The sequence below is a fragment of the Urocitellus parryii genome, chromosome 8 (genome assembly GCF_045843805.1).
Source record: "Urocitellus parryii isolate mUroPar1 chromosome 8, mUroPar1.hap1, whole genome shotgun sequence".
Lineage (NCBI taxonomy): Eukaryota > Metazoa > Chordata > Mammalia > Rodentia > Sciuridae > Urocitellus > Urocitellus parryii.
The window spans coordinates 104,155,783-104,180,848 of NC_135538.1; the positions used below are offsets into that span (position 1 = coordinate 104,155,783).

The 25,066-nt window shown below is 34.8% G+C and overlaps 1 protein-coding gene across 2 annotated transcripts in view; it reads right to left on the minus strand.

Moving 5' to 3' along the window:
* Cd2ap (CD2 associated protein) overlaps positions 1-25,066 on the minus strand; it is a 103,418-nt gene that overhangs the window by 69,738 nt on the left and 8,614 nt on the right. For both annotated transcript variants that reach the window (XM_026394463.2, XM_026394462.2), the window contains exon 2: positions 6,587-6,747. In XM_026394463.2, the coding sequence (XP_026250248.1) occupies positions 6,587-6,747 (161 nt within the window). The remainder of the gene's footprint in view (positions 1-6,586; positions 6,748-25,066) is intronic.

A 25,066-nucleotide genomic window follows, 5' to 3' on the forward strand; every position in this document is an offset into this window, starting at 1 on the left:
CCTGGAAATGCCAAGAGGTATAACAATATGGCTCCAAGAAAATTCTGCTATTGCTAACCTTAGCCAAAGGAGCAGAAAAATAGGTATCCTAGCAAGACAGAAAGCTCTGAGACAGTAGCCATTCTACTGCAGTCAAATGGCACAGGGGAAAAAACAAAACAAAATTCTAGCCCCATCCCTACCCAAGCTAATATTGAGTAGACTTTCATCCTCACCAGGCTGCAATAGACACCATGACCACCACCATATCTCCATATCCCCAAGGTGGTGTCAGAGAAGGCCAAATAGACAGCCAGGACTTTCCAGCACACAAGATAGGAAAAAAAAAAAAAAAAAAAAACTTCTCTCCTGCCCTCCAATCCATCCCAACCAGTAGTGGCCACTCCAGAAACATTAAATAATGGCACACCTGTCCCTTTAGCCAGGCAAAGCAATGGAGGCTTCTCACCTGGAAGAAGTAAGGAGTCGTCCAACATAACTGTCAACAGAAACAAAGTTGGGTACTGAACTTTGAGGCAACTCATTTTACTTTTTTTCAACACAAGTTTCCCCTTTAGGAATATAAACCTTTGAGATCCAAGGTTATCAACCACTATTCTCTGTGTATAGGTTTGTACTGAATACTCTAGGCAACTGTAACACAAGGGTGACCATTTGTATGTATGTAAAAGGCACCGTAAAATCCAGGTGCAGTGGCACACACCTGTAATCCCAGTGGCTCGGGAGGCTAAGGCAGGAGGACTGCAAGTTCAAAGTCAGCCTCAGCAACTTAGCAAGGCCCTAAGCAACTTAGTAAGACCCTATTTCAAAATATTAAACAAAAACAAAACAAAACAAAAAAAAAAACGCTGGGGTTCTGTCTCGGTTAAACTCCCTTGGGTTCAATCCCTGGAACTCCTTCCCCCTACAAACAACAAAACCAAAAAAAAAAAAAAAAAACAACAGAATTAACATACCAAAGTGCTGTACTAAACTTAAAATCACAGGGAAATAACACTTAATTGTCCATGACTTTCCCCTTAAATCTCAATTCGTCTGCACATAAAAATAATAGAGAGCCAACAATTTGGGAACAAACTTTTGAAACATGCATATCAGATAGAGCACTAATCTCTAGGATATGTAAGGAACTCAAAAATGTTAATACCAAAGAAACAACCGAATCAATAAATGGGCCAAGGATCTGAACAAATACTTCTCAGAAGAAGATACAGTCAATCAACAAATATATATAAAAAAAAAATGTTTGACATTGCTAGCAATTAGAGAAATGCAAATCAAAACCACTCTAAGATTTCATCTTACTCCAGTCAGAATGGCAACTATTAAGAATACAAACAACAATAAGTGTCGGCAAGGATGTCAGGGGGGAAAGGCGCACTCTTACATTGCTGGAGGGACTGCAAAACTGGTGCAGCCAATATGGAAAGCAGTATGGAAAATCCTTGGAAAACTGGTAATGGAACCACCATTTAACCCAGCTATCCTACTTTTTGGTCTATACTCAAAGGATTCAAAACAGCATACTACAGGAACACAGCCACATCTATGTTTATAGCAGCACAATTCACAATAGCTATACTGTGGCACCAACTTAGATGCCCTTCAGTAGACGAATAGATAAAGAAAATGTGGTATATATACAAAACAGAATATTATTTGGCAATAAAAGAAAATAAAACCATAGTATTTGTAGGTAAATGGATGGCGTTGGAGAAAATAATGCTAAGTTAGCCAATCACAAAAAAACAAATGCTGAATGTTTTCTCTGATTTAACAATGTTGATTCATAATGTGGTGGTGGGAGGGGGCATAGGAGGATTAGATGAAAGGGAAGGGAGGGGAGCATGGAGGGTAGAAAAGACAGTGGAATGAGATGAATATCATTACCTTAAGTACATGTATGAAGACACGAATGGTGTGACTCTATTTTATGTACAACCAGAGATATAAAAAATTGTGCTCTATATGTGTAATATGAATTGTAAAGCATTCTATCATATATAACAAAATTTTAAAAAGAAAAAGAAAAAACAGCCTCACTGTCCATTCTGTTTTCCAACTTTAAAAATTAACTTTTAGCAGATACATAAAAACATAAAAATTAGACATATTACCAAGGTAATATGTAATGTTTCAATGTGTGTATACATTATATGTTTAAATCAGATTAAACATATCTCCTAAAACATGTATTAAGTTTAATGGAAAAAACTTTCAAAATCGTGGCAGCTTTTTGAAATGCATATTAACTATAGTCTACTATAATAGAACACCAAAATCTCCTGTTCCTAACTGAAACTTAAATCCACTGATGATACCCTCCCCATTCCTCCCTACTTTCTAATCTCCCTGCGTCTGGTAACTGCTATTATATTCTCGACTTCTATGAGATCAACATTTTTAGATTTCACATATGACTGAGATCATACAGTACTTATTAAGTACCTGGCTTACTCCAATTTATATAGTAATCTATAATTCTATCCATGTTGTCACAAATGATAGCATTTCATCCTTTTTGTGGCTAAATAATAATCCATTGAGCATAGACACCACACTTCCTTCATTTGTCAGTTGATGGATACTAAGGTTGTCTCCATCTCTTGGCTATGTTGAAAAATGCTCTAATGAAAACGGGAATGTGCCAGGTACAGTGGCGCAGGCCTATAACCTCAGCAGCTCAGGAGAATGAGGCAGAAGTTCAAAGTCATCCTCAGCATCTTAGTGAGGACCTAAGCAATTCAGTGAGACTCTTGTCTCTAAAATTTTATATAAAAAAGAACTAGGGATGTGGTTCAGTAGTTAAGTGGCCCTGGATTCAATCTCAAGAACAGAGAGAGAAAGAGAAAGAGAAAGGGGGGGGGGGGAGGGAGGGAGGGAGGGAGGGAGAAAGGGAATGTGGATGTCTCTTTAACATACTAACTTTACTTCTTCTGGATACATACACAGTGGTGGGATTGCTAGTAGTTCTATTTTTAACTTTTTGAGTAATCTCCATATTGTTTGGCTATAGAAATTTATACTCCCACCTACATTCTTGCCATCACTTGTTATCTTGGTCTTATTGATAACAGCCTTGATTTGTATATCTGTGCTGATTAGTGATACTGAGCATTTTTTTCAAATAGCTCTGGCTATCTGTTATGACTTCTTTTGAGAAATGTCTATTTTTTAAATCAGAGTATTGGTATCTTCTCTATATTAACACTCTTTTCTATATATAAAAACTTTTTGTTCCAATATCACTACCTTATTCTAAACATTCTAAGATATTCTCTTAACCTGAGGCAATAAAATAAAGAAAACATCGACTTCATAACATAGCACTAATGTTGAAGACTTCATGAATATCAATTAATGCATGTATCTGGTACAGTAGACATTACTAGTGCTCACCTAGTGTTTCTAATTCTACTGTCATTCTGGACACATAATAAGATCATATTTTCTTGCCCCTCTTGATGGAACACAAGACCAAAGACTATACCATTGCTCCGGCCAATGAAATACAAAGAAAAGTAATATACCACTTCCACAGGGAAGCACTTAAAATTGGAATCTAATTCTTCATGCTATCTTGCCCTACTTTATCAAAGAAGTACAACTTGATAAGAAATTGCCACAAGATTGAAGTAGCTCCAGGAGGTTGTGCTAACACATGAAAAGCTGCCCAGAGTTTTGGCTAGCTATATCATAAAAAACAGCATGAAAAGATCATACTCTAATTCTATTATTCCACCACTGTCATTTATATTATTATTCCACATGTGGTACTAATTTTAGTATCACAATATACACTCACCTATTCTGATTCTAATTTCCTCAACTTGTATAATAAAAACTTGTTTTTGAGGAGAATTTCTAGGAGTGGGGATAGTAGAAGGCCATAAATGAAACATTCTGCAAAGTTATCTACAAACAACTATGCAGTTCAAACCCTGATTCTTTTTCTACTTATATTATTATTTTGACTTTTTTTCACATATTTCTATTCCATCTTTAGTCTTCGATATCTCCTTACATCATGTGCCTTTCTGAAAGAAATTTAAATTTTGTAATTTTAATATTCTTCAACTATATTGGTGCTACTGAAGAATTTCATATCACTTTGTCCTTACAACTGCAAAAGCATAAAGGATATTACAAATTGATCATATTTCTCTAATAACCAGCAAATAGCAAAAATACATTTCTCATTTTTTAAAAAATCTGACATTTGCCTATAATAAAGCTAACTACTACTAAGTCCTTACCAGTGTGACTTTGGGCAAATTATAGAACTTTGGAACCTCAGCACTAAAAATGTAATAAGTAACAATAATTGAAACTCAGAAGATGGACAATAACTTAGACTGCTCAAGTAGTCATACATAAAGGATTATTCAGGAGCTATTAAAAATGTATAAAAATCCATTAAGTGGGAAGGTTAGCTTGTGAACACTCAATGTAGACAAGAACAGAGGTGAGTGGCAAGATTTAAAAGTTTCACAATGCCAAGTCTGTGTAACTTTGAAGAAAATGCCCAGGTACAATGATCACTTACAAAGATATGATAAGAAAGGCAGACAAACAGACTGGATGGGTGGGTTATGCTAAATGAACTCCAAGCACCCAAGCTGAGAATCTTGCCTTTTCTTGATAAAATCTGAATTCTACAATCTTTATTACTGTTCTTCTTACTTAGAAATTATTTTAACGCCACTTTTCCCTATCCTATCATGCTCTACTAATCACTATGAGCTAACTAGTGATATAAAACCCATTGGAGCGGAAATAATTACATTACATATCCATATCAAAACCACAAATATTAAGAAAAAATTGCACATCAACAATAATTACATAAATATCTAAATCACATAAAATATTACTTGTTTGTGCACAGGCAAATAGGTATAAAACCATAAACTGGATGGATATATAATACAATTTCAGAATACAGGTGTTTCTAAAGAGGAAAGTAATGAGAAATCAACTTTATCTGTAATGTTCTCTTTATTACAAAGTAACACTGAAGCAAAAATGACAAAAATAATAATATTCCATACATTAAGTTCATGGATCCTTGTCCTATACTTATTGTGAAATACCTTTAAAATTAGAAGAAAAACTAACATTGCAAAAGGGCAGTGAATTGGACATGTTCATCATAAAACAAAATTTTGAGGTGGGGATGAAGGGTACTGGGAATTGAACTCAGGGGCACTCAAACAACTGAGCCACATCCCCAGCCCTACTTTGTATTTGATTTAGAGACAGGGTCTCACTGAATTGCCCAGCACTTCACCATTGCTGAGGCTGGCTATGTACTTGTGATCCTCCTGCCTTACCCTCCAAGCTGCTGGGATTACAGCTGTATGCTACTGCACCCAGCACAAAACAAATTTATAGTATTTAAAATTTTTCACAATAGGCCACAAAAATGATTTGACCTTTCCATTCATCTTCTAAGCCAAATATGACTATCACTGTTCTTCAGTAAAACTACCTGAAATAATAATAGGGAGACTAGTTCTACTGTCCATTCCACAATTATATATTTATAAAATAACACATGCATTTAGGAAAGTTTAAAGTGGGTAGTAAATTATAATTTAAAGCTTTCTCCTTAATCTTATTTATTTTGTTGTTGTTGTTGTTGTATTGTTGCTGTTGTTAAGATGCTGGATGTCATTAGCTATCCAACAGTAGACAAATCATTTAACTTTCATTCTGAATGTAACCATATTTAAAATGAGATTATTATCTTCCCTACATCACAAGATTATTATAGGCTAAATGAGAATGTGTATAGCAAAGCTACTTAATAAATTACAAAATGCCACCCAGATACAAATTATTATTTATTTTTTAAAAATACAGTGTTACAATTTGGATCTGAAATGTTCTCCAAAAGCTCATGTGCTCCAAGCTTGGTTCCCCAATGCAGCAGTGTTCACAGGTGGGGCCTGTGGACATGAATAGATTAAAAAGACTCTAACCTCATCAATAAATTAATACATTGATGAATTCACAGTTTTTTAATAGGCTATTGGGAGGTGGCAGAAACTTTAGGAGATGGGGACTAGCTGAATAAAGTAGGTTATTGGGGGCATGCTCTTGAAGGGTTATAGTTTGTCCCCACTCCTTCTTCTGACTGCTTCCTGGCCACCATGAGCTGAGCAGCTTTGCTCCACTGCATACTGCCTACCATGATGCTCTGCCTCAATAAAGACCTAAAAGCAATGGAGTCAAACAACCATAAACTGAAACCTCTCAAACCATGAGCTAAAATAAATCTTTCCTCCTTTAAGTTGATTTTCTCAGGTATTTTGTCACAGTGAAATAAAGCTGACTAACACAGGTATACACAAACCTACAAACATATAGAAGCACATAAACAACATATATACAGTGTTATTATCCAGCAGGTCACTAAAGGAATAATAAAATCCATTATAGAAGTATCTAAACCTCTATTTTCTTAAATTCCACAGTAAAAATTGATTGAAAACATTTTCATTTTAGGTATTATTTTAAGTATTTAACATTGAAAATAAAATTCTATGAAGCAACAGCTTGAAGTTTAACTGAAAATACTTACCTTAACAAAATTATCAGGAAACATTCCTCTTCTCCCATTTAGTTCTCCTTCTAGCCATCCTTCCTCCTGTAGTTTTTTCACATTTCTGATGATTTCCCCAACTCGAATAGTTAATTCATCATCATGCACAGCATCATAATCATACTCCACAATATAGTCAACTAAAAAAAGGGGAGGGAAAAAAAAAATGTCTAAAATCTAATTCACAAAATACTATAAATAATATTAAAAAATTAAAACTACTTAAGTCTGATTACCAATACTGGTTAACACAACATAAACATCATCATCACCTGTCTTAATGATTTCCATATCTTACTATATCAACAAATTTATTATCTTAGTACAGAACACATACAGCTTTTAAGTGAGAGCTTCAAAAGAAATAAAACATGTAACTCATTCCATTACATTCTTAAAATCAGATGTATACTCTTTGTGGCAGAGAGACTCTACAGTGGTCCCCCGGTTACCACCCCCATCCCATATTCACATCATTTTTGTAATTCCTTCTCCTTGAGTGGGAATGTGACCTGTGACTGACTTGTATCCAATAGAATATGACAAAAATGACTGACTACATGTGATTAAGAAAAATTGTAATGCCCATCTTGTTAGGGGTCTCTTTCCCTTCTAGCTTTGAAAATATACACTGCTACAGTTTGTAAACTGGCCTATGGAGAAGGCCACAAGCAAGTAATGAGGGGAAGCCTCTGGTTGAGTCCCTCAGTCCAACAATGAACAGTAACTGAGGAAGTCAGCAATCACATGAACTTAGAAACAGATCTTTCCCCACTAGAGCCCCAGATGAGAAGCCAACCCTAATCAATACCTTCTGTGCAGATTTATAAAAGGTCCAACTAACCAAGCCCATACTCAAAAACCACAGAAACAATAAATATATATTGTTCTGAACTATTAAATTTGTACTGATACCATTATAGAAAAAAGAAAACGAAAATACTCTACAACAAAGATTAATAAGTTATCTATTTTTCATTCTTTAAGAATGAGATTTGGGATTATAACACATCATATACATATACCATTAATATTTTATACAGCTCAATGTTTTCTAAAAGGGGAATAACAGATTTTCCATTCCAGATGGCAGATTAGCCATACTCCATTAATATTTTTTCCTACAAAAATAATAAGAAGGCATTATTAGGTGATTTTGTCATTGTGGGAACATCAAAAAGTTCTTCAAGAAAAAGCATTGATCCAACAGACGGCGGGGAGCCGCCGAGAAGCAACCAGCAAGCAGGGAGATTGCTGCAGATTCTGTGGAATCCTGCCGCCTGAGCACTCACGGAGCCCCGGGCTGAGTTCGGGATTTCAGACGGGGAAGGAAACGGGACAGTTCTATCCCCCACAACGGAAACTCCACCAAGGAAACCAGCGGCCACCATCTTGGAGAGCTGAAGTAACCACCGCCACTCTCCACAGATTGCAACAATAAAACAGGTGCGTGTTACTCAGCTCATCTCCCATACAGCGGGGAATTCGCATAACATCTCTCCTAGGCTCTCGGGGGAGGGATTATCAGAGCAAGCCTGCATAAAGACACCGGACCTTCAACTCCCCCTCCCATCAGCGGGGAAAACAAAACCTGTATTGCTAGCGCCTGGGGAGGGGCAAGCTGAAAAAATCAAAACAATAGAGTGTGTGTGTGTGGGGGGGGGGGGTGTCCTCAATAGCTACCCTCCAGGCCCAGAGTACAGTTTGAACTGCCAAGAGGCATAACTCTGGGGAAATCTGGTCTAGCAGGAGAAACCAGGGGACTAGAGGCCAGGCCCTCACGGCTGGAGAACGCACGCCCACCAGCGAAACTCCACTCCTTGCGACTGCACGGCTGGAGTCCACCCCCCCTGCCAGCGACCTACCGCAGCTAGAGATTGCCCACCCACCAGCAACAGCCGGCCCATTGCCCCTGCGACTGGGTGGCTGGAGACCGCAAGCCAGCCTGCAACAGCCAGCCATTGCCCCTGCGACTGGGCGGCTAGAGATCGCCTGCCCACCAGTGACAGCCGGCCCACTGCCCCTAGGACTGAGCGGCTGGAGACCACATGCCTGGGGCGACCGATCACCCTCTGGCTGACCATGCAACTGGGCAGCTGGAGACCGCCTGCCCGCCAGCGACAAACCGCACGACTAGGCGGCTAGAGATCGCCCACCCACCAGCGACAGCAGCCCGTTGCCGCTGCAACTGGGCAGCTGGAGACCGCAGGCCTGCAGGCGACCAATCGCCTGCCGGCTGCCAGCACAACTGGGCAGCTGGAGACCGCCCGGCCGCCGGTGTCCGGGAGCTGAAACCAACCAGAGACAGTCCAGTCCCACCGCTCCATTCGGACACCCCAGTAAGGAGCCTGGGGCCCGCCACAGCAGAGAGGTGACATCACTGGAGCTCGACCTTCGGAATTCCTTCCCAAAGGAATCCACTTTAGCAAGCATAGTCTACCAACACAAAGGAGAGACAACACAGATATAAAAAACCAAAACAAATTTATAGAAGAGAGCAGAAACACAGCAATCAAATAGAGCTGGAAAGTAGCGTGAACATCATGAAAAAACAAGGGAAAAAGGAGTACAAACAATGCAGGACAACTTAATTCTACAGGAGGACCTAGAAGCATCAGAAACAGGGATAGGGAAAGAACTCAAGGCATACCTAACTCAGAAGGAAAGGAATATTAGAGAAGACATGAGACAGCAAGTCCAAGCAATAAAAGTATATTTTGAAAATGAATTAAACCAACAAATTCAAATGGCAAAGAACGAGCTTTACCAGGAGATAGAGATCTTAAAAAAAAAAACAGTAATCCTAGAAATGCAGGAAACTATAAACCAAATTAAGAACTCAAATGAGAATATTACAAATAGACTAGATCAAGTAGAAGTCAGAACATCAGATAATGAAGACAAAGTTTATCAACTTGAAGAGAATATAGTAAACACAGAAAAGATGCTTAAATCCCATGAACAATCTATTCAAGAAATATGGGATGTCATAAAAAAACCAAATTTGAGAGTCATCGGGATAGAAGAAGGCATAGAGAATCAAACCAAAGGAATGGACAACCTATTAAATGAAATAATTCTAGAAAACTTCCCAGAGATGAAAGATGGAATGGATTGCCAAATCCTGGAAGCCTACAGAACCCCAAACATTCAAAATCGTAATAGATCAACTCCAAGACATATAATTATGAAGATAGCCAAAATACACAACAAGGAGAGAATATTAAAAGCTACGAGAGAAAGGAGGCAGATTACATTCAGGGATAAACCAATTAGGTTAACAACTGATTTTTCATCACAGACTTTAAAAGCGAGAAGATCCTAGAACAATGTATTTCAAACGCTGAAAAATAATGGTTTCCAACCAAGAATACTGTATCCAGCAAAATTAAGCTTCAGATTTGACAATGAAATTAAAATCTTTCACAATAAACAAAAGTTAAAAGAATTCGCAGCCAGAAAACCAGCACTGCAAAGCATTTTGAGCAAAATACTACAAGAAGAGGAATTGAAAAATAGTACCCAAAACTAACAGCAGGAGGTATCTCAGTAAAGGGGGAGGAAAATAACCAAAAAGTAAAAACTAGCCAAACTAAAATAAATAAATAAATAAACATGACTCGAAGTACAAATCATATTTCAATTGTAATCTTAAATGTTAATGGCCTCAACTCACCAATCAAGAGACATAGGCTAGTAACCTGGATCAAAAAAACAAATCCAACAATATGCTGCCTTCAGGAGACTCATATGATAGGGAAAGACATACACAGGCTGAAGGTAAAAGTTGGAAAAATCATATCACTCACATGGCCCTCGGAAGCAAGCAGGAGTGGCCATACTCATATCGAATAAAATCAACTTCAAACCTAAGTTAATCAAAAGGGATGAAGAAGGACACTATATACTGTTAAAAGGAAACATTCACCAACGAGACATAATAATTATCAATTTGTATGCACCAAACAATGGAGCTGCAACATTCATAAAACAAACTCTCCTTAAGTTCAAGAGTCAAATAGTCTACAACACAATAATTATGGGTGACTTCAACACACCGCTCTCACCATTAGACAGATCCTCTAGACAAAAGCTGAATAAAGAAACTATTGAACTCAATAGCACAATCAATAACCTAGACTTAACCGACATATATAGAATATATCAACCATCATCAAGTGGATACACGTTCTTCTCAGCAGCACATGGATCCTACTCAAAGATAGACCATATATTATGCCATAGGGCAACTCTTAGTAAATATAAAGGCGTGGAGATAATACCATGCACCATATCTGATCATAATGGAATGAAACTGGAAATCAATGATAAAAGAAGGAAGGAAAAATCCTACATCACATGGAAAATAAAGAATATGTTACTGAATGATCAATGGGTTACAGAAGACATAAAGGAGGAGATAAAAAAATTCATAGAGTCAAATGACAATACAGACACAATATACTGGAATCTATGGGACACAATGAAAGCAGTTTTACGAGGGAAACTCATTTCTTGGAGTTCTTTCCTCAAAAAAAGAAAAAAAACAACAAATAAATGAACTCACACTACACCTCAAAAACCTAGAAAAGGAAGAGCAAAACAACAGCAAATGTAGTAGAAGAAAAGAAATAATTAAAATTAGAGCAGAAATCAACGAAATTGAAACAAAAAAAAACATTGAAAAAACTAAAAGTTGGTTCTTTGAAAAAATAAATAAGATCGACAGGCCCTTAGCCATGCTAACGAAGAGAAGAAGAGAGAGAACTCAAATTACTAACATACGGGATGAAAAAGGCAATATCACAACAGACACTACAGAAATACAGAAGATAATTAGAAAGTATTTTGAAACCCTATATTCCAATAAAATAGAAGATAGTGAAGATATCAATAAATTTCTTAAGTCATACGATATGCCCAGATTGAGTCAGGAAGACACACACAATTTAAACACACACAATTTAAACAATTTTGGCCAATAACAAAGAAGAAATTGAAGAAGCCATCAAAAGACTACCAACCAAAAAAAGCACTGGACCGGATGGGTATACAGCAGAGTTTTACAAAACCTTCAAAGAAGAATTAATACCAATACTTTTCAAGCTATTTCAAGAAATAGAAAAAGAAGGAGCTCTTCCAAATTCATTCTATGAGGCCAACATCACCCTGATCCCGAAACCAGACAAAGACACTTCAAAGAAAGAAAACTACAGACCAATATCTCTAATGAACTTGGATGCAAAGATTCTCAATAAAATCCTGGCGAATCGAATACAAAAGCATATCAAAAAAATTGTACACCATGATCAAGTAGGATTCATCCCTGGGATGCAAGGCTGGTTCAATATACAGAAATCAATAAATACTATTCACCACATCAATAGACTTAAAGACAAGAACCATATGATCATCTCGATAGATGCAGAAAAAGCATTTGACAAAGTACAGCATCCCTTTTTGTTCAAAACACTAGAAAAACCAGGGATAACAGGAACTTACCTCAACATTGTAAAAGCTATATATGCTAAACCTCAGGCTAGCATCATCCTAAATGACTGAAGGCATTCCCTCTAAGATCTGGTACAAGACAGGGATGCCCTCTATCACCACTTCTATTCAATTTAGTTCTTGAAACACTAGCCAGAGCAATTAGACAGACAAAAGAAATTAAAGGCATAAAAATAGGAAAAGAAGAACTTAAATTATCGCTATTTGCGGATGACATGATAATATATTTAACAGACCCAAAAGGGTCTACAAAGAAACTGCTAGAGTTAATAAAGGAATTCAGCAAAGTGGCAGGATATAAATCAACACGCATAAATCAAAGGCATTCCTGTATATCAGTAACAAAACTTCTGAAATGGAAATGAGGAAAACCACTCCATTCACAATATCCTCAAAGAAAATAAAATACTTGGGAATCAACCTAACAAAAGAGGTGAAAGATTTATACAATGAAAACTACAGAACCCTAAAGAGAGAGATAGAAGAAGATCTTAGAAGATGGAAAAACGTACCCTGTTCATGGATAGGCAGAACTAACATCATCAAAATGGCGATACTACCCAAAGTTCTCTACAGGTTTAATGCGATGCCAATTAAAATCCCAACAGCATTTCTTGTAGAAATAGATAAAGCAATCATGAAATTCATATGGAAAAACAAAAGACCCAGAATAGCAAAAGCAATTCTAAGCAGGAAGTGTGAATCTAGAGGTATAGTGATACCAGACTTCAAACTGTACTACAAAGCAATAGCAACAAAAACAGCGTGGTACTGGTACCAAAACAGGCAGGTGGACCAATGGTACAGAATAGAGGACACAGAAACCAATCCAAAAAATTACAACTTTCTTATATTTGATAAAGGGGCTAAAAGCATGCAATGGAGGAAGGATAGCATCTTCAACAAATGGTGCTGGGAAAATTGGAAATCCATATGCAACAAAATGAAACTGAATCCCTTTCTCTCGCCATGCACAAAAGTTAACTCAAAATGGATCAAGGAGCTAGGTATCAAATCAGAGACTCTGCGTCTGATAGAAGAAAAAGTTGGCTACGATCTACATACTGTGGGGTCGGGCTCCAAATTCCTTAATAGGACGCCCACAGCCCAAGAGTTAATAACAAGAATAAATAAATGGGACTTACTCAAACTAAAACGTTTTTTCTCAGCAAGAGAAACAATAAGAGAGGTGAATAGGAAGCCTACATCCTGGGAACAAATTTTTACCCCTCACACTTCAGATAGAGCCCTAATATCCAGAATATACAAAGAACTCAAAGAATTAAACAATAAGATAACAAATAACCCAATCAACAAATGGGCCAAGGACCTGAACAGACAGTTCACAGAGGAGGACATACAATTAATCAACAAGTACATGAAAAAATGCTCACCATCTCTAGCAGTCAGAGAAATGTAAATCAAAACCACCCTAAGCTACCATCTCACTCCAGTAAGATTGGCAGCCATTATGAAGTCAAACAACAATAAGTGTTGGCGAGGATATGGGGAAAAGGGTACACTTTGGCCAATTTGGAAAGCAGTATGGAGATACCTGGGAAAGCTGGGAATGGATCCACCATTTGACCCAGCTATCGCCCTCCTCGGATTATTCCCTGAGGATCTTAAAAGAGCGTACTATAGAGATACTGCCACATCAATGATCATAGCGGCACAATTCACAATAGCTATACTGTGGATCCAACCTAGATGCCCTTCAATAGATGAATGGATAAAAAAAATGTGGCATCTATACACAATGGAGTATTACGCAGCAATAAAAATGACAAAATCATAGAATTTGCAGGGAAATGGATGGCATTAGAGCAGATTATGCTAAGCGAAGCTAGCCAATCCTTAAAAAACAAATACCAAATGTCTTCTTTGATATAAAGAGAGCAACTAAGAACAGAACATGGAGGAAGAGCATGAGAAAAAGATTGACATTAAACAAAGACGAGTGGGGGGAGAGAAAGGGAGAGAGAAAGGAAAGCATATGGAAATGGTAGGAGACCCTCAATGTTACACAAAATTACATAGAAGAGGATGTGAGGGGAAGGGGGGGGAACAAGGGAGAGAACTGAACAACAGCAGATGAGGTAGAGAGGGATGATGGGTGGGGGGGGCAGGGGGGATAATAGGGGATAGGAAAGGTAACAGAATACAACAGTCACTAATATGCCATTATGTAAAAATGTGAGTGTGTAACCGGTGTGATTCTGCAATTTGCATTTGGGGTAAAAATGGGAGTTCATAACCCAATTGAGTCAAATGTATGAAAGATGATATATCATGAGCTTTGTAATGTTTTGAAGAACCAATAAAAAAAATTTTTAAAAAAAATAAGAAAACAATAATATATATTTATACAGGTATAACCAAAAAACTAAGGAAAGGAAGTATAAAAACACATTAGTTGTCAAACCGACCATCATTCCTGTACTGTCTGTCCCTTTGTCCTTTTGTTCTCACAGAAACTAAACTACGTTTATATTATGAAACACAGTACTTTTATAAGTCAAACTTCTCTAAGCCACAGGAAGTTAAATCTTAACTAACCTAAGCCAGCATTTCTCTGAAGTACAATCATGTCATCTGGAGAACCATGTTTAAATGTAGATTTTGATTAAGTAAGGGCAGGAATATCTAATGCTGCTGTTCAAAGAGGCAAAGGTCTAGAGATGGTCCATTTACAGTTACTTCAATTCATACATACCCACAGTGAGCGGTTTTCAAGTAGACATGGAATAAATGAATTCCTACCTTCCTGCTAAGTTTTATTTGATCTTTAAAACAAAAACACAGGACTAGGTGTAGCTCAGTGGCAGAGCTACTAAGAGGATGTGATTAGAATGTGAGGCCTTGGGTTCAATTCCCAGCACCACTCTCATTCCAGGAAAAAGAAGGAATGTCTTCCTTAACTAAACTTTTAATATGTCGTGCCTAAGCTGCTGTTTGAGAAAAAAACAGAACAAAAAAACAAACAAAAAAAAACAGCAGTTATGATTCAGATGGAAGTGAACAAAGATGAAAATCATGGCTAAATTCTCAAACTACTAAATTTAGCTCAACTGCAGATCAGCCATACCTAAATAACTAAATTTAGATCTATAAGGTTGTAAAGGTACCATACCTTTGGATTTATTACATGAAGTAGTTCTATCATAACTTTTAAGTAAAATTTAGACAAAATTTCTATTTACAGCTAAAAACATCCTAATACTGTAAGGGACCCAGGAAGGAATTTCAACAAGTTTCTGAAAATGGATGCATAGCTGATAAGGACAGAAGCCTTCATAAGAAAGATATCAAATTGCTCTATATAACCCCCAAAGACCAAAAACAGATTACAAAAGGGTTCATATATAATGCAGCGCTAAAAATAGGAGAATTAATCTCTATATAGAAGCGCTGAGAGCCATAATCAACTAGAGTAATTCAATAAGACAAACTGTTTTAAAAGCTATGCATTTTTCTCTTGAAGCAAAAACCTAACAGCTAAACTACAAAACAATAAACAAACCAGTTTGAGGAAATTTATATAGCTAACAGTATTATAGATTATTGCTGGTTTCGTAGAACAATTACTGAGAAATTTATAAGTTACTCACAGGACCAGGCAGTTTATGACCTGCTAATTCCAAAATAATACTCTAAGTCACAGTACTTGGGGAGTAGGGTGGAGGGACACGACTCAATAGCTTTTTATTTACTAGTTATTTGTTATCAAATATAAGCAGGCAATAGTTTGTCATGAAAGACTATGAAAACTAAAAAATAACTCCTAGAATAAAGAGTCAGAGCTAAAGTAAATGAAGAGGGTGTTATGTTATATCCAGGAAAACTGATGGAATAAACACAGTAAGGACAGTAGAAGCCATGTTTTTCAAGCTTTTCTAAGACAGAGAAGAGGGTTATGAACATATAAAAGGAAAAAGCCAGATTCAATCTTGTGATATTGAACTGTAAGAAATTATCAGTGTGAATCTATAGTTTCAATACACAGATATAAACGTCTATATGCATATATGTGTATGTTTATATATATATATATATATATATACACACACACACATATTATACATATATATATGCACACACACACATACATACATATATATACACATATACACACACATATTCTTTCACAGAACAAACACACTACTTCTGTCCATTAAATTGACCTTAAATCAGTGACACCCCAGTGGCAATGAGCAAACCTAATGCAAAGATTTAATAAATATCACTTTCTACAAAAAGCAATCAGGAATCTGGGGGAAAATGATCCATTCCAGAGGTAGGCAGGAAAGTACAAGATAAGCCTGGAACATTGTGTCGTGCCAGAAAAGCAAGGAAGTTCTCTAACAAATGAAGTGCTATCACACAGATACAGAAAAGTGATATCAAAAGGGTGCCTCCTGTTTAAATTAGAACAGTTTGAGCATCAAAATTATGAAATTAACAGAATACATCCTGCTCAATAAAATAAGCCTGTACAGATTATAAATCAACATTTTTTTTTCATGGTGCTGGGGATTCAACCCAGGGGTACTCTACCATTGAGCTATATCCCCAGACCTTTTTATTTTACTTTATTTCATTTTATTCTTTTTTTTTTCCCCAGACAGGGTGTCACTAAATTATCTAGGCTGACCCTAAATTTGTGATTCACCTGGTCTCAGCTTCCTGAGTAGTTGGAATTACAAGCATGTACCACCACGGACCAGCTTTAATTTCTTAAATCTTATGGTTGTGTTGTGATTATGTGGAAGAAGGTACTGGTTTGTAAGGAATACACAGTAAAGCACTCAGGTGAAAGATATCAGAAAAAAAAACTCCTTATCCTATATATCTGACTTTTCCAAAACTCAGTGATTATTTCAATATTTGAAAAATTCAAAACATATGCAATTAATTTATATCTTTAAATTGATGTACTTAAGCATATAAAGTAATGAAATGATATGAAAAAAGAAATAAAATTATATGAAAAAACAATAAAAATTATCTTTCAAATTAAATTATTAATTTGATTATCTTTCAAATTAAATTTTAAAGGAGACAAATCCAAAAAAACATTCCCAAAAGGGTAAAACAAAAAACAAAGAAAATACGAAAACAAAAACTCAGGTGATCAATCCAACATCCAATTAAAAGTTCAAGGAGAGAAGAAATTGGAGAATTCATAAAATAAATAAGAAAATAATACAAAGCTAACTGAAACAAATCTTCAAAAAGGACTGTGAGAGTTCAGTACAATGAACAAATAAAGATTTGCCTGTATGTAAAAATCAATAAGAATAAAAAGATCCTAGAAAACTCTAAGAGGAAATAAAAAGTTCATCCACAAAGAACTGAGAATCAAGTTGGAAAACGTCATTAGCAAGTTTTCTAGATAAAAAATTTCTAGAAAAAAATAATTGAAGTGCTGAAAAAAAAAATTCATTCCCTATTCTGCCAAACTAGCAAGCAAGCATAGGATATAACATTTTCACACAGGCAAAGAAAAAGAAAATTAACTCCCACATATGAAATTACAAAATATTATCCAGGAAAATAAAAATATGAAAGAAACAGTAAGACACAAAATCCAAGAAACAGTGGAGCCAAAGAGTAAGAAAATAAGTGCTAAACAGCAACTGTGCATCAAAACTAAGAAAAAAATCCACCTAGACTGAAATAAGGCAGAAAGTACTAGGAAGAATCTGGAAGTCAAGAGGAATGGAGGATAGACTATGAAACGGTACTATCTTACAAACTCAAAGAGACAAAGAAGTCAGATAGGAGATAAACACTAAAGCCTACTGAAATTTTCTGGAAAGGCAAAAAGTTATACAATGTTGAATACATTAATCATCATACACTACTTGGCTACAGAGTAAAAAATATCTACATGGCCCTAATAATGTAGAAACTAATTATTTTAATGTTGATAATCAAATTATTTTATAACAAAACAAATAAACTTATAATTGCAGATAAAAATGTAAATGTTAACATCCTAGATATTAAAAAGGACACAATCCTTTAAAGAGACTGAAAGATCAAAGTTGGTAAAGAGAAGAATAGAGGTATCAATATCTTCATAATAAAAGTGTTAAATCCACAAATATATTAGTTGCCGGAGAAGAAATAAAGTGTATCTTTTGGTAAGGTATCCAATAAGAAACTGGAACTGTCATAAGATACAAGGAGAAAACATATGACTATAAACGTTAGGGTCTAACAATGAGGCATCCTCTAAAAGTTCATGTGTGAGACAATGCAAGAATACTTTAGGTGAAATAACTGAGAGTCTTAGTCAGTGAATTGATACACTGATATGGGTTAACTGGGCAATAAACGTAGGTAGGGAGGGTGTGGCTGGAAGAAGTAGATCATTGGGGGTGTGCCTTTATGGTTTATATTTTGTTCCTGGTGAGAGGAGCTCTCTCTTTGCTTCCTGATTGCCTTGTCCTAAGCTGCTTTCCTTTGTCATACCCTTCCATCCTTATGTTCTGCCTCACAATGGGCCCAGAGCTATTAAGTTGGCCAGCCACAGACTGAACTTCTGAAACCATGAGCCAAAATAAACTTTCCTCCCCTATATTGTTCTTGTCAGGTCTTTTGCTCACATAGATAAAAAAAAGCTAACTAAAACGGTAAGTAAACCAAACCTTTACCTATCATGTTAACAAGATTATTATAAAAGTAAAAGTATCAAATCAAAATTAAGAGTAGAAACTTATTAGGAATATGAGAGCCAAAATACTAAAAAATTTATATATTTCAAAGTTGTTTCCCTTTGGAGAATGCAGAATAGAGATCAATGAATCAAGGAATTACTATTTTTCATTATAAGTCATTTGAATGTTTTTGATATTAATTATACACAGATGTTTTCTTGATAAGGTTTTTCTAAACAAAAACAGTAAATACTAAAGTGACTTGTTCAGTAATATGGCAAAAGTGTTTATAACACATAATTTCATGTATTATAACAAGAATTTGAATAAATCAAAATCTATTTTATTTCTCTTAGGGAAAAATACCATATAGATAATACAATAAGGTTACATTCTAATTTTTAAACATATATTTAGGCCTATAATGTTTTAAAGGGTTACAAAACATGTATAGTAACAACATACTTTTGTAAAAGAAATAGAAGTATACACAGGAAAATGTCTAAAGAGCTACATGTCAAATGTTAATAGAAGAATTTGAGATGCTTTTTTTATCAACTTTTACTTTATGTGTAATAAAGAATTAACCTTACCCAAAAGAAAGACCTGGAAAGACCCTCATCTCCTGAGAGGGCTTGCTAGGAAGAATGTCTCCTTTAACTAGGAACTTTATGGTTCCCTGGGAAATTTTGTTTACCTAAAGATCATATCAAAGAGTCTACCAATGTGATTACGCTGGGAGCTTTGGTGGATTCATTATCAGTTCTACCTTCAGAGGGGCTAAAACCCAAAGGTCAGTCATACAGGCAGTCAACCATATCTCATCAACAAAAATTCTAAACACCAAGGCTCAGGTGATCTTTCCTGGTTAGCAATATTCTTCGTGTGGTACTACCTATCTTTGCAGAGAGGAATTAAGACTCCCACAATTCCACAGAGAGGATGACTAGATAGAAGCTCCACATTTGGAACTTTCAGAGACTCTGTCCCATGCTTCTCTTTCCTTTGATGATTTTAATCCGTATCCTTTCATTTTAATAAACCCTAACCAAAAGCATTCACTGAGCTCTGTGAGTCCTTCTAGCAAATTATCTGACATGAGGGAGGCTGTTTGGGGAACCACCAAACTACCGTTGGAGTCAGAAGTAATAGGCGGTATTATAAAACTACAACGCCCATCTCAGCATTTTTCTACAATAACTAAGTCTTAATTAGATAAAAATAAGTTACTAAAAATACTAATACATACCAGACAGTATGTAGAAATTACATTACTGAACAACTAGCATGCAGGCTATCATTTCAAAAATCAGAAATCTCCATATTTGGGAAACTCACATAATTCATCATTTCATTGAAAACTGGTAAACTCCTAGGAAAATTAAATAAAACCTTTCCACTATAACCATTATGTTTAATGGATTAAACAAAGTTTGTACTCATTGTTTTCTTAAGGTAAACAAATAACATTGACTAAATAAAACATCTAGAGAAAAAAGGGGAGAAAAATGTATACATCCAAAAAAAATCACCTCACAAGGTAAAAAAAAAAAAAAAAAACAATCCATGATATATACAGACTTATTTATCACTAATGGTTCTCTACTGACTTACTCTTCTGTCAAACCAATCATGTAAGTATAAAACCTGGGATTGTCAATTGCCCTTATTTCTTCTTATTCTTCTCCAAAAAATACAAATTATGTGCAGTTTCAAAAGCAAAATTTAATCATAAATAAACTAACATGCAAAATTATTAATCAACCTACATCTCAAAAACAGTTTAACTAGTTAAAAATGGTTAAACCACAAAAAAGAACAGAACTTAATTGCAACAAATATGACTTAAGGATATATGTAGAAAGTTTCAAGTAAATAAAGCAAGAGACCAAATTAATAATATAAAGGATGAACTAAATATGTAAAAATATATTTTAGGGGGCTGGGGCTGTGGTTTCGTGAAGCACACTTGCCTGGCATTTGTGAGGCACTGGGTTTGATTCTAAGCACTGCATAAAAATAAATAAAATAAAGGTCTCTCAACAACTAGAAAAATATTAATATATATATATATATGTGTTTATTTATTTATTTGTTTATTTATTTATTTATTTTAGGATTTCAACCAATGTATCAAAATAACTGTTCATTCTGGGGAGTATGTCAGTTCATTTTTTCCTTTTTTCTGTATTTTCTAAACTTTCAAAGATGAATAGTTTTATAATCAGAAAAACAGATATCCAAATGTGTACTGTTCCTATAGAATGCTACTATGGCAGACGCCCAATTATGCAACAGTATTCCTTTTTTAGCCACTCTTCCAATGAGGGTTTCATTCTAAGGAGATACCGAAAGGTTTGAGATACCCTGTCCCAAAAATACAATAGAACTTTTTCCCCATCTGCAGAGCTAATAAGAGCAATATAGGTTGTTTCATCCCTGAAGACACCATAAAAAAGCTATAATACTATTTCCCACTTCTCTAAGAACTTCTCTAGGAATTCTCTTGTAATTGAATTACTAATACGAAACTCAATAAAAAAAAAAAGTTATCCCCCTCTTCTGACATCACTTTACTATCTTAAAAACAAAAAAATTCCATACAATAAGTATAAAAAAACAAGAAATTCTGACTTAGATATATTATCTGTAATTAAACTCCTGAATACTCAATTTAATAGGGCTATTTATTCTTAGCAATCTACTTAAATTATAACATTTACGTCGGATAATGAGAATTAAGTTCTCCAGTATCCTTTATAATATTCATGTATATAAATAATATGTAATGTTATTCAAAAGATTATATAGAGTTATGTGGGGTATGGCAAAAATATATATATATTCCAGCAGTAAAATGTCAATTCAATACAACGAACTACTTAAAATTATGTTAAACTATTCTTCAAATTTATTTTTGTCATCTTTCAGGAAAATAATATTAGAATGACTTTTATACATTTCATTCTCCTTATTTTAACAAAGAAACCCACTTCCAAACATCTCAAAAGACTGAATACCTCAAAAAAGCCTATCAGAATGAGCAATAAAAAATAAACTGAGCCATAAGAGATTACACAAAGAAATTTGTCAATACAATATGCTGAAGAAATGCTACAGAGTTAGACCAGGCTGGTTCTTAGACATACTATAAAGTTACAAACCTAAATAGTGAGTGGAAATTTTCTGTTTAAAAAAAAAAAATTATTCAACAGATTTTTTTTAAATCAACAGTATTAAAAAAAAAAAGAATGTCTGGGAATAAAGCTTAAAATCTTAAAATCTTGCTGGATACAATGGAGAACACTTCTAATGCCAGCTACACAGAAGGCTTAAGCAGGAGGACTGCCAAATTCAAGGCCAGCCTCAGCAATCACATGGTGAGATCCCATATCAAAACAAAAAATAAAAAGGGCTGGGAATGTAACTCAGTGGTGATCACTTGCCTAGCACTTATGAGGCCCTAGATTTGATCCCTAGTACAACAACCACCAGGAAGGAAAAAAAAAAAGTCTAGAAATTTTTAAAATTTCAGAGCTGAGCAAGGTTGCACATGTTTATAATCTAGCAACTTGGAAGACAAAGACAGGTGGATCACAAGCTCAAAAGCCAGCCTCAGCAACTTTAGCAAGGTCCTAAGCAACTCAGTGAGACCCTAACTCAAAATAAAAAATAAAAAGGGCTAGAGATATGGCTCAGTGTTAAAATGCCTCTGGGTTTAATCCCAATACTAATAAATAAATAAACAGAAATTTCTATGCCAAAAAAAAAAAAATACTAGTGGCAATATTATAAGAGATTTTATTCTACTCAAATAAGCACTTTTTATAATAAAAAAAATCACTTCATAAAAAATAGACAATTTACACAAGAATTCTAAACAGTTTTAAATTTTATGGGCATTGAATAGGGAATATTTATTTTTAGTTTTGGTCAACACAATAGAGATAAATATTACAACAGCATCAACTTGGGTCTGGGTCTGTAAAATTACCAGTTTTACTATTGAGCATTAATCTTTATTATTACAAACTACAAAATAGAGAAAGTTATACAAAAATACACAAAACTATGCTTTACATAAAATTAAACAATTATCAGTTTTACTGCCAAAGAAGTATACCATGATACATATACTTTAATATTTCTATCAACTATTTCCTATTAAATATATATTTTTTTTACTTTCAATTTCCAAAACTTAAGTATTTACTTTTCACCATAAAACAAATAATTAAATAATTATTTAATTATTTAATTATTAATTTATTAAATAATTTCTAGAGTTCAATACTTAGTATTTAATATAAGTAGAAGAATACAAAATTGATTAGCATTGCTTAATGTCATCATAACATTTCATTAAATTTTATTGCTACTGGATTCATTAGTCAAAATACTAATAAAAAAGAACAATATTATCCCTAAAGTCATTGTAGTAATATAATAGTTTCATCTAAAATGCTCTTATCGGTATATTATAACTTGCCATTTATTTTCTCAAGCTTGTTAAATATAGAATTGATAAGTAGTATTTCTTATATGATTTCAACATAAGTAAATTTAGCATTCTTAAAACCAAGAGCAAATACCACAACCCCCTCCCCTCCCCTTTGTACTTTCTATTTATTTATTCATTTATTTTTAGTTGTTGATGGGCCTTTATTTTCTTTATTTATATGCAGTGCTGAGAATCAACCCAGTGCCTCACACATGCTAGGAAAGTGTTCTGCCACTGAACCACAACCCCAGCCCCCCTCCTTTGTATTTTAAATAGTGTGTAAAAGTTTGCATGGCACCATATCCTCTCATCACATATCCAAGAGAAAAGGAAATCTGATAAAGGAAATGTAACTAAATTAGATTAGTGAAAAACATCTGCAAAAATAACCATAATCTAAGTTTAAAAAACAATAGCGGGTCTGAGGATATAGCTCAGTTCGCATACACGAGGCCCAAGGCCCAGCATACACGAGGCCCCGGGTTCAATCCCCAGCATCACAAAAAAAAAAAAAAAAAAAAAAAAGAAAGAAAAGAAAAAAATTAAAAAAAAAAAAATAATAGTGATTTTAGTCTCACAAAATTACTTAGAATTTAAGATTAAAAACAAAGAAATTGAACTGAGACTGAAGCTCAGTGGCAGAGTGAGTGCCTAGCATGTATGGGGCACTGGGTTCAATCCTTAGCACCAAGTAAAAATAAACTTCCCATTTGCAACTACAAAAAAAAAAAAAAAAAAATTTAAAGACATAAAACTAATTCCTTAAAAAAAAAGAAATTACCATGCCCATGTAATAAATGCCTCCTCCCAAAATAAATTCTTAAGATAACAAACATAAAAAATCCATTTGAAGAGCAAACAAGTTGGAGTATTCAATTAAGTATTCTTCATTCCTCATTTTATTTTCCAGTCTTAACTTGAAGAAAACACTAAAAATTAGTTTTAAGCATGGTGCAAGTCAGACCAAAAAGTACCATATGAATGTTCATCTGGAAGTTTTATAAAACTCACTTAAATAAACGCTATGAAAACCTACTGGATACATAAAAAAGACCCAATGTGCAACAGAGTTAAAATTTATTAACATATCATAAGACAAAACAGTTACTCAAGCACATGAACAGTGTTTAATACCAATCCACAATTTTTAGGTGATAAAATTTGAATTTCTTTGGGTTATTTTTGTTTGTTTGTTTGTTTGTTTGTTTGTTGGGGGGCGGGAGAAGGAGATGAGAATCATTCTCAGTGTATAGCCCAGGCTGGTCTGAAACTACTAGGCACAAGTGATCTTCCAGCCTTACCTTCCAGAGTGAGTAAGACTGCAGGTACATTCACCATTGCACCCAGCTAATTTGTTTTTAAACCACCCTAAGATAGTCATATTACTTGCTCTGCTTATCTTACATTATTTCCCTTTCCCAAAATGTTTTAAGAAACAATTAAGATGACATGCTTTAAAATCAAACCAACACAAGTCTGATCTTGCCACCTCCATATCCTGTATTCAACCTTGGGAGAGTAACAATCTCTGTAACTTTGATCCCTGTTTCTGAAAAATGGGAACAATAATATACGTCATAACACCTCCTATGGGGATTAAATGCTCAATACAATGCCTAGCATAATAAGCATTTTCTAAATACTAATATTCAGCAAAGTATCAGCTAAAAAGAAAATTTTAAACTTACCAAAACACGGGAAATTGCTATAGAAGAATTAATTTCAAAATACACTTGAAATACATAAGTTACAAAGACAAATGAAAAACCTGTAATGGCACAC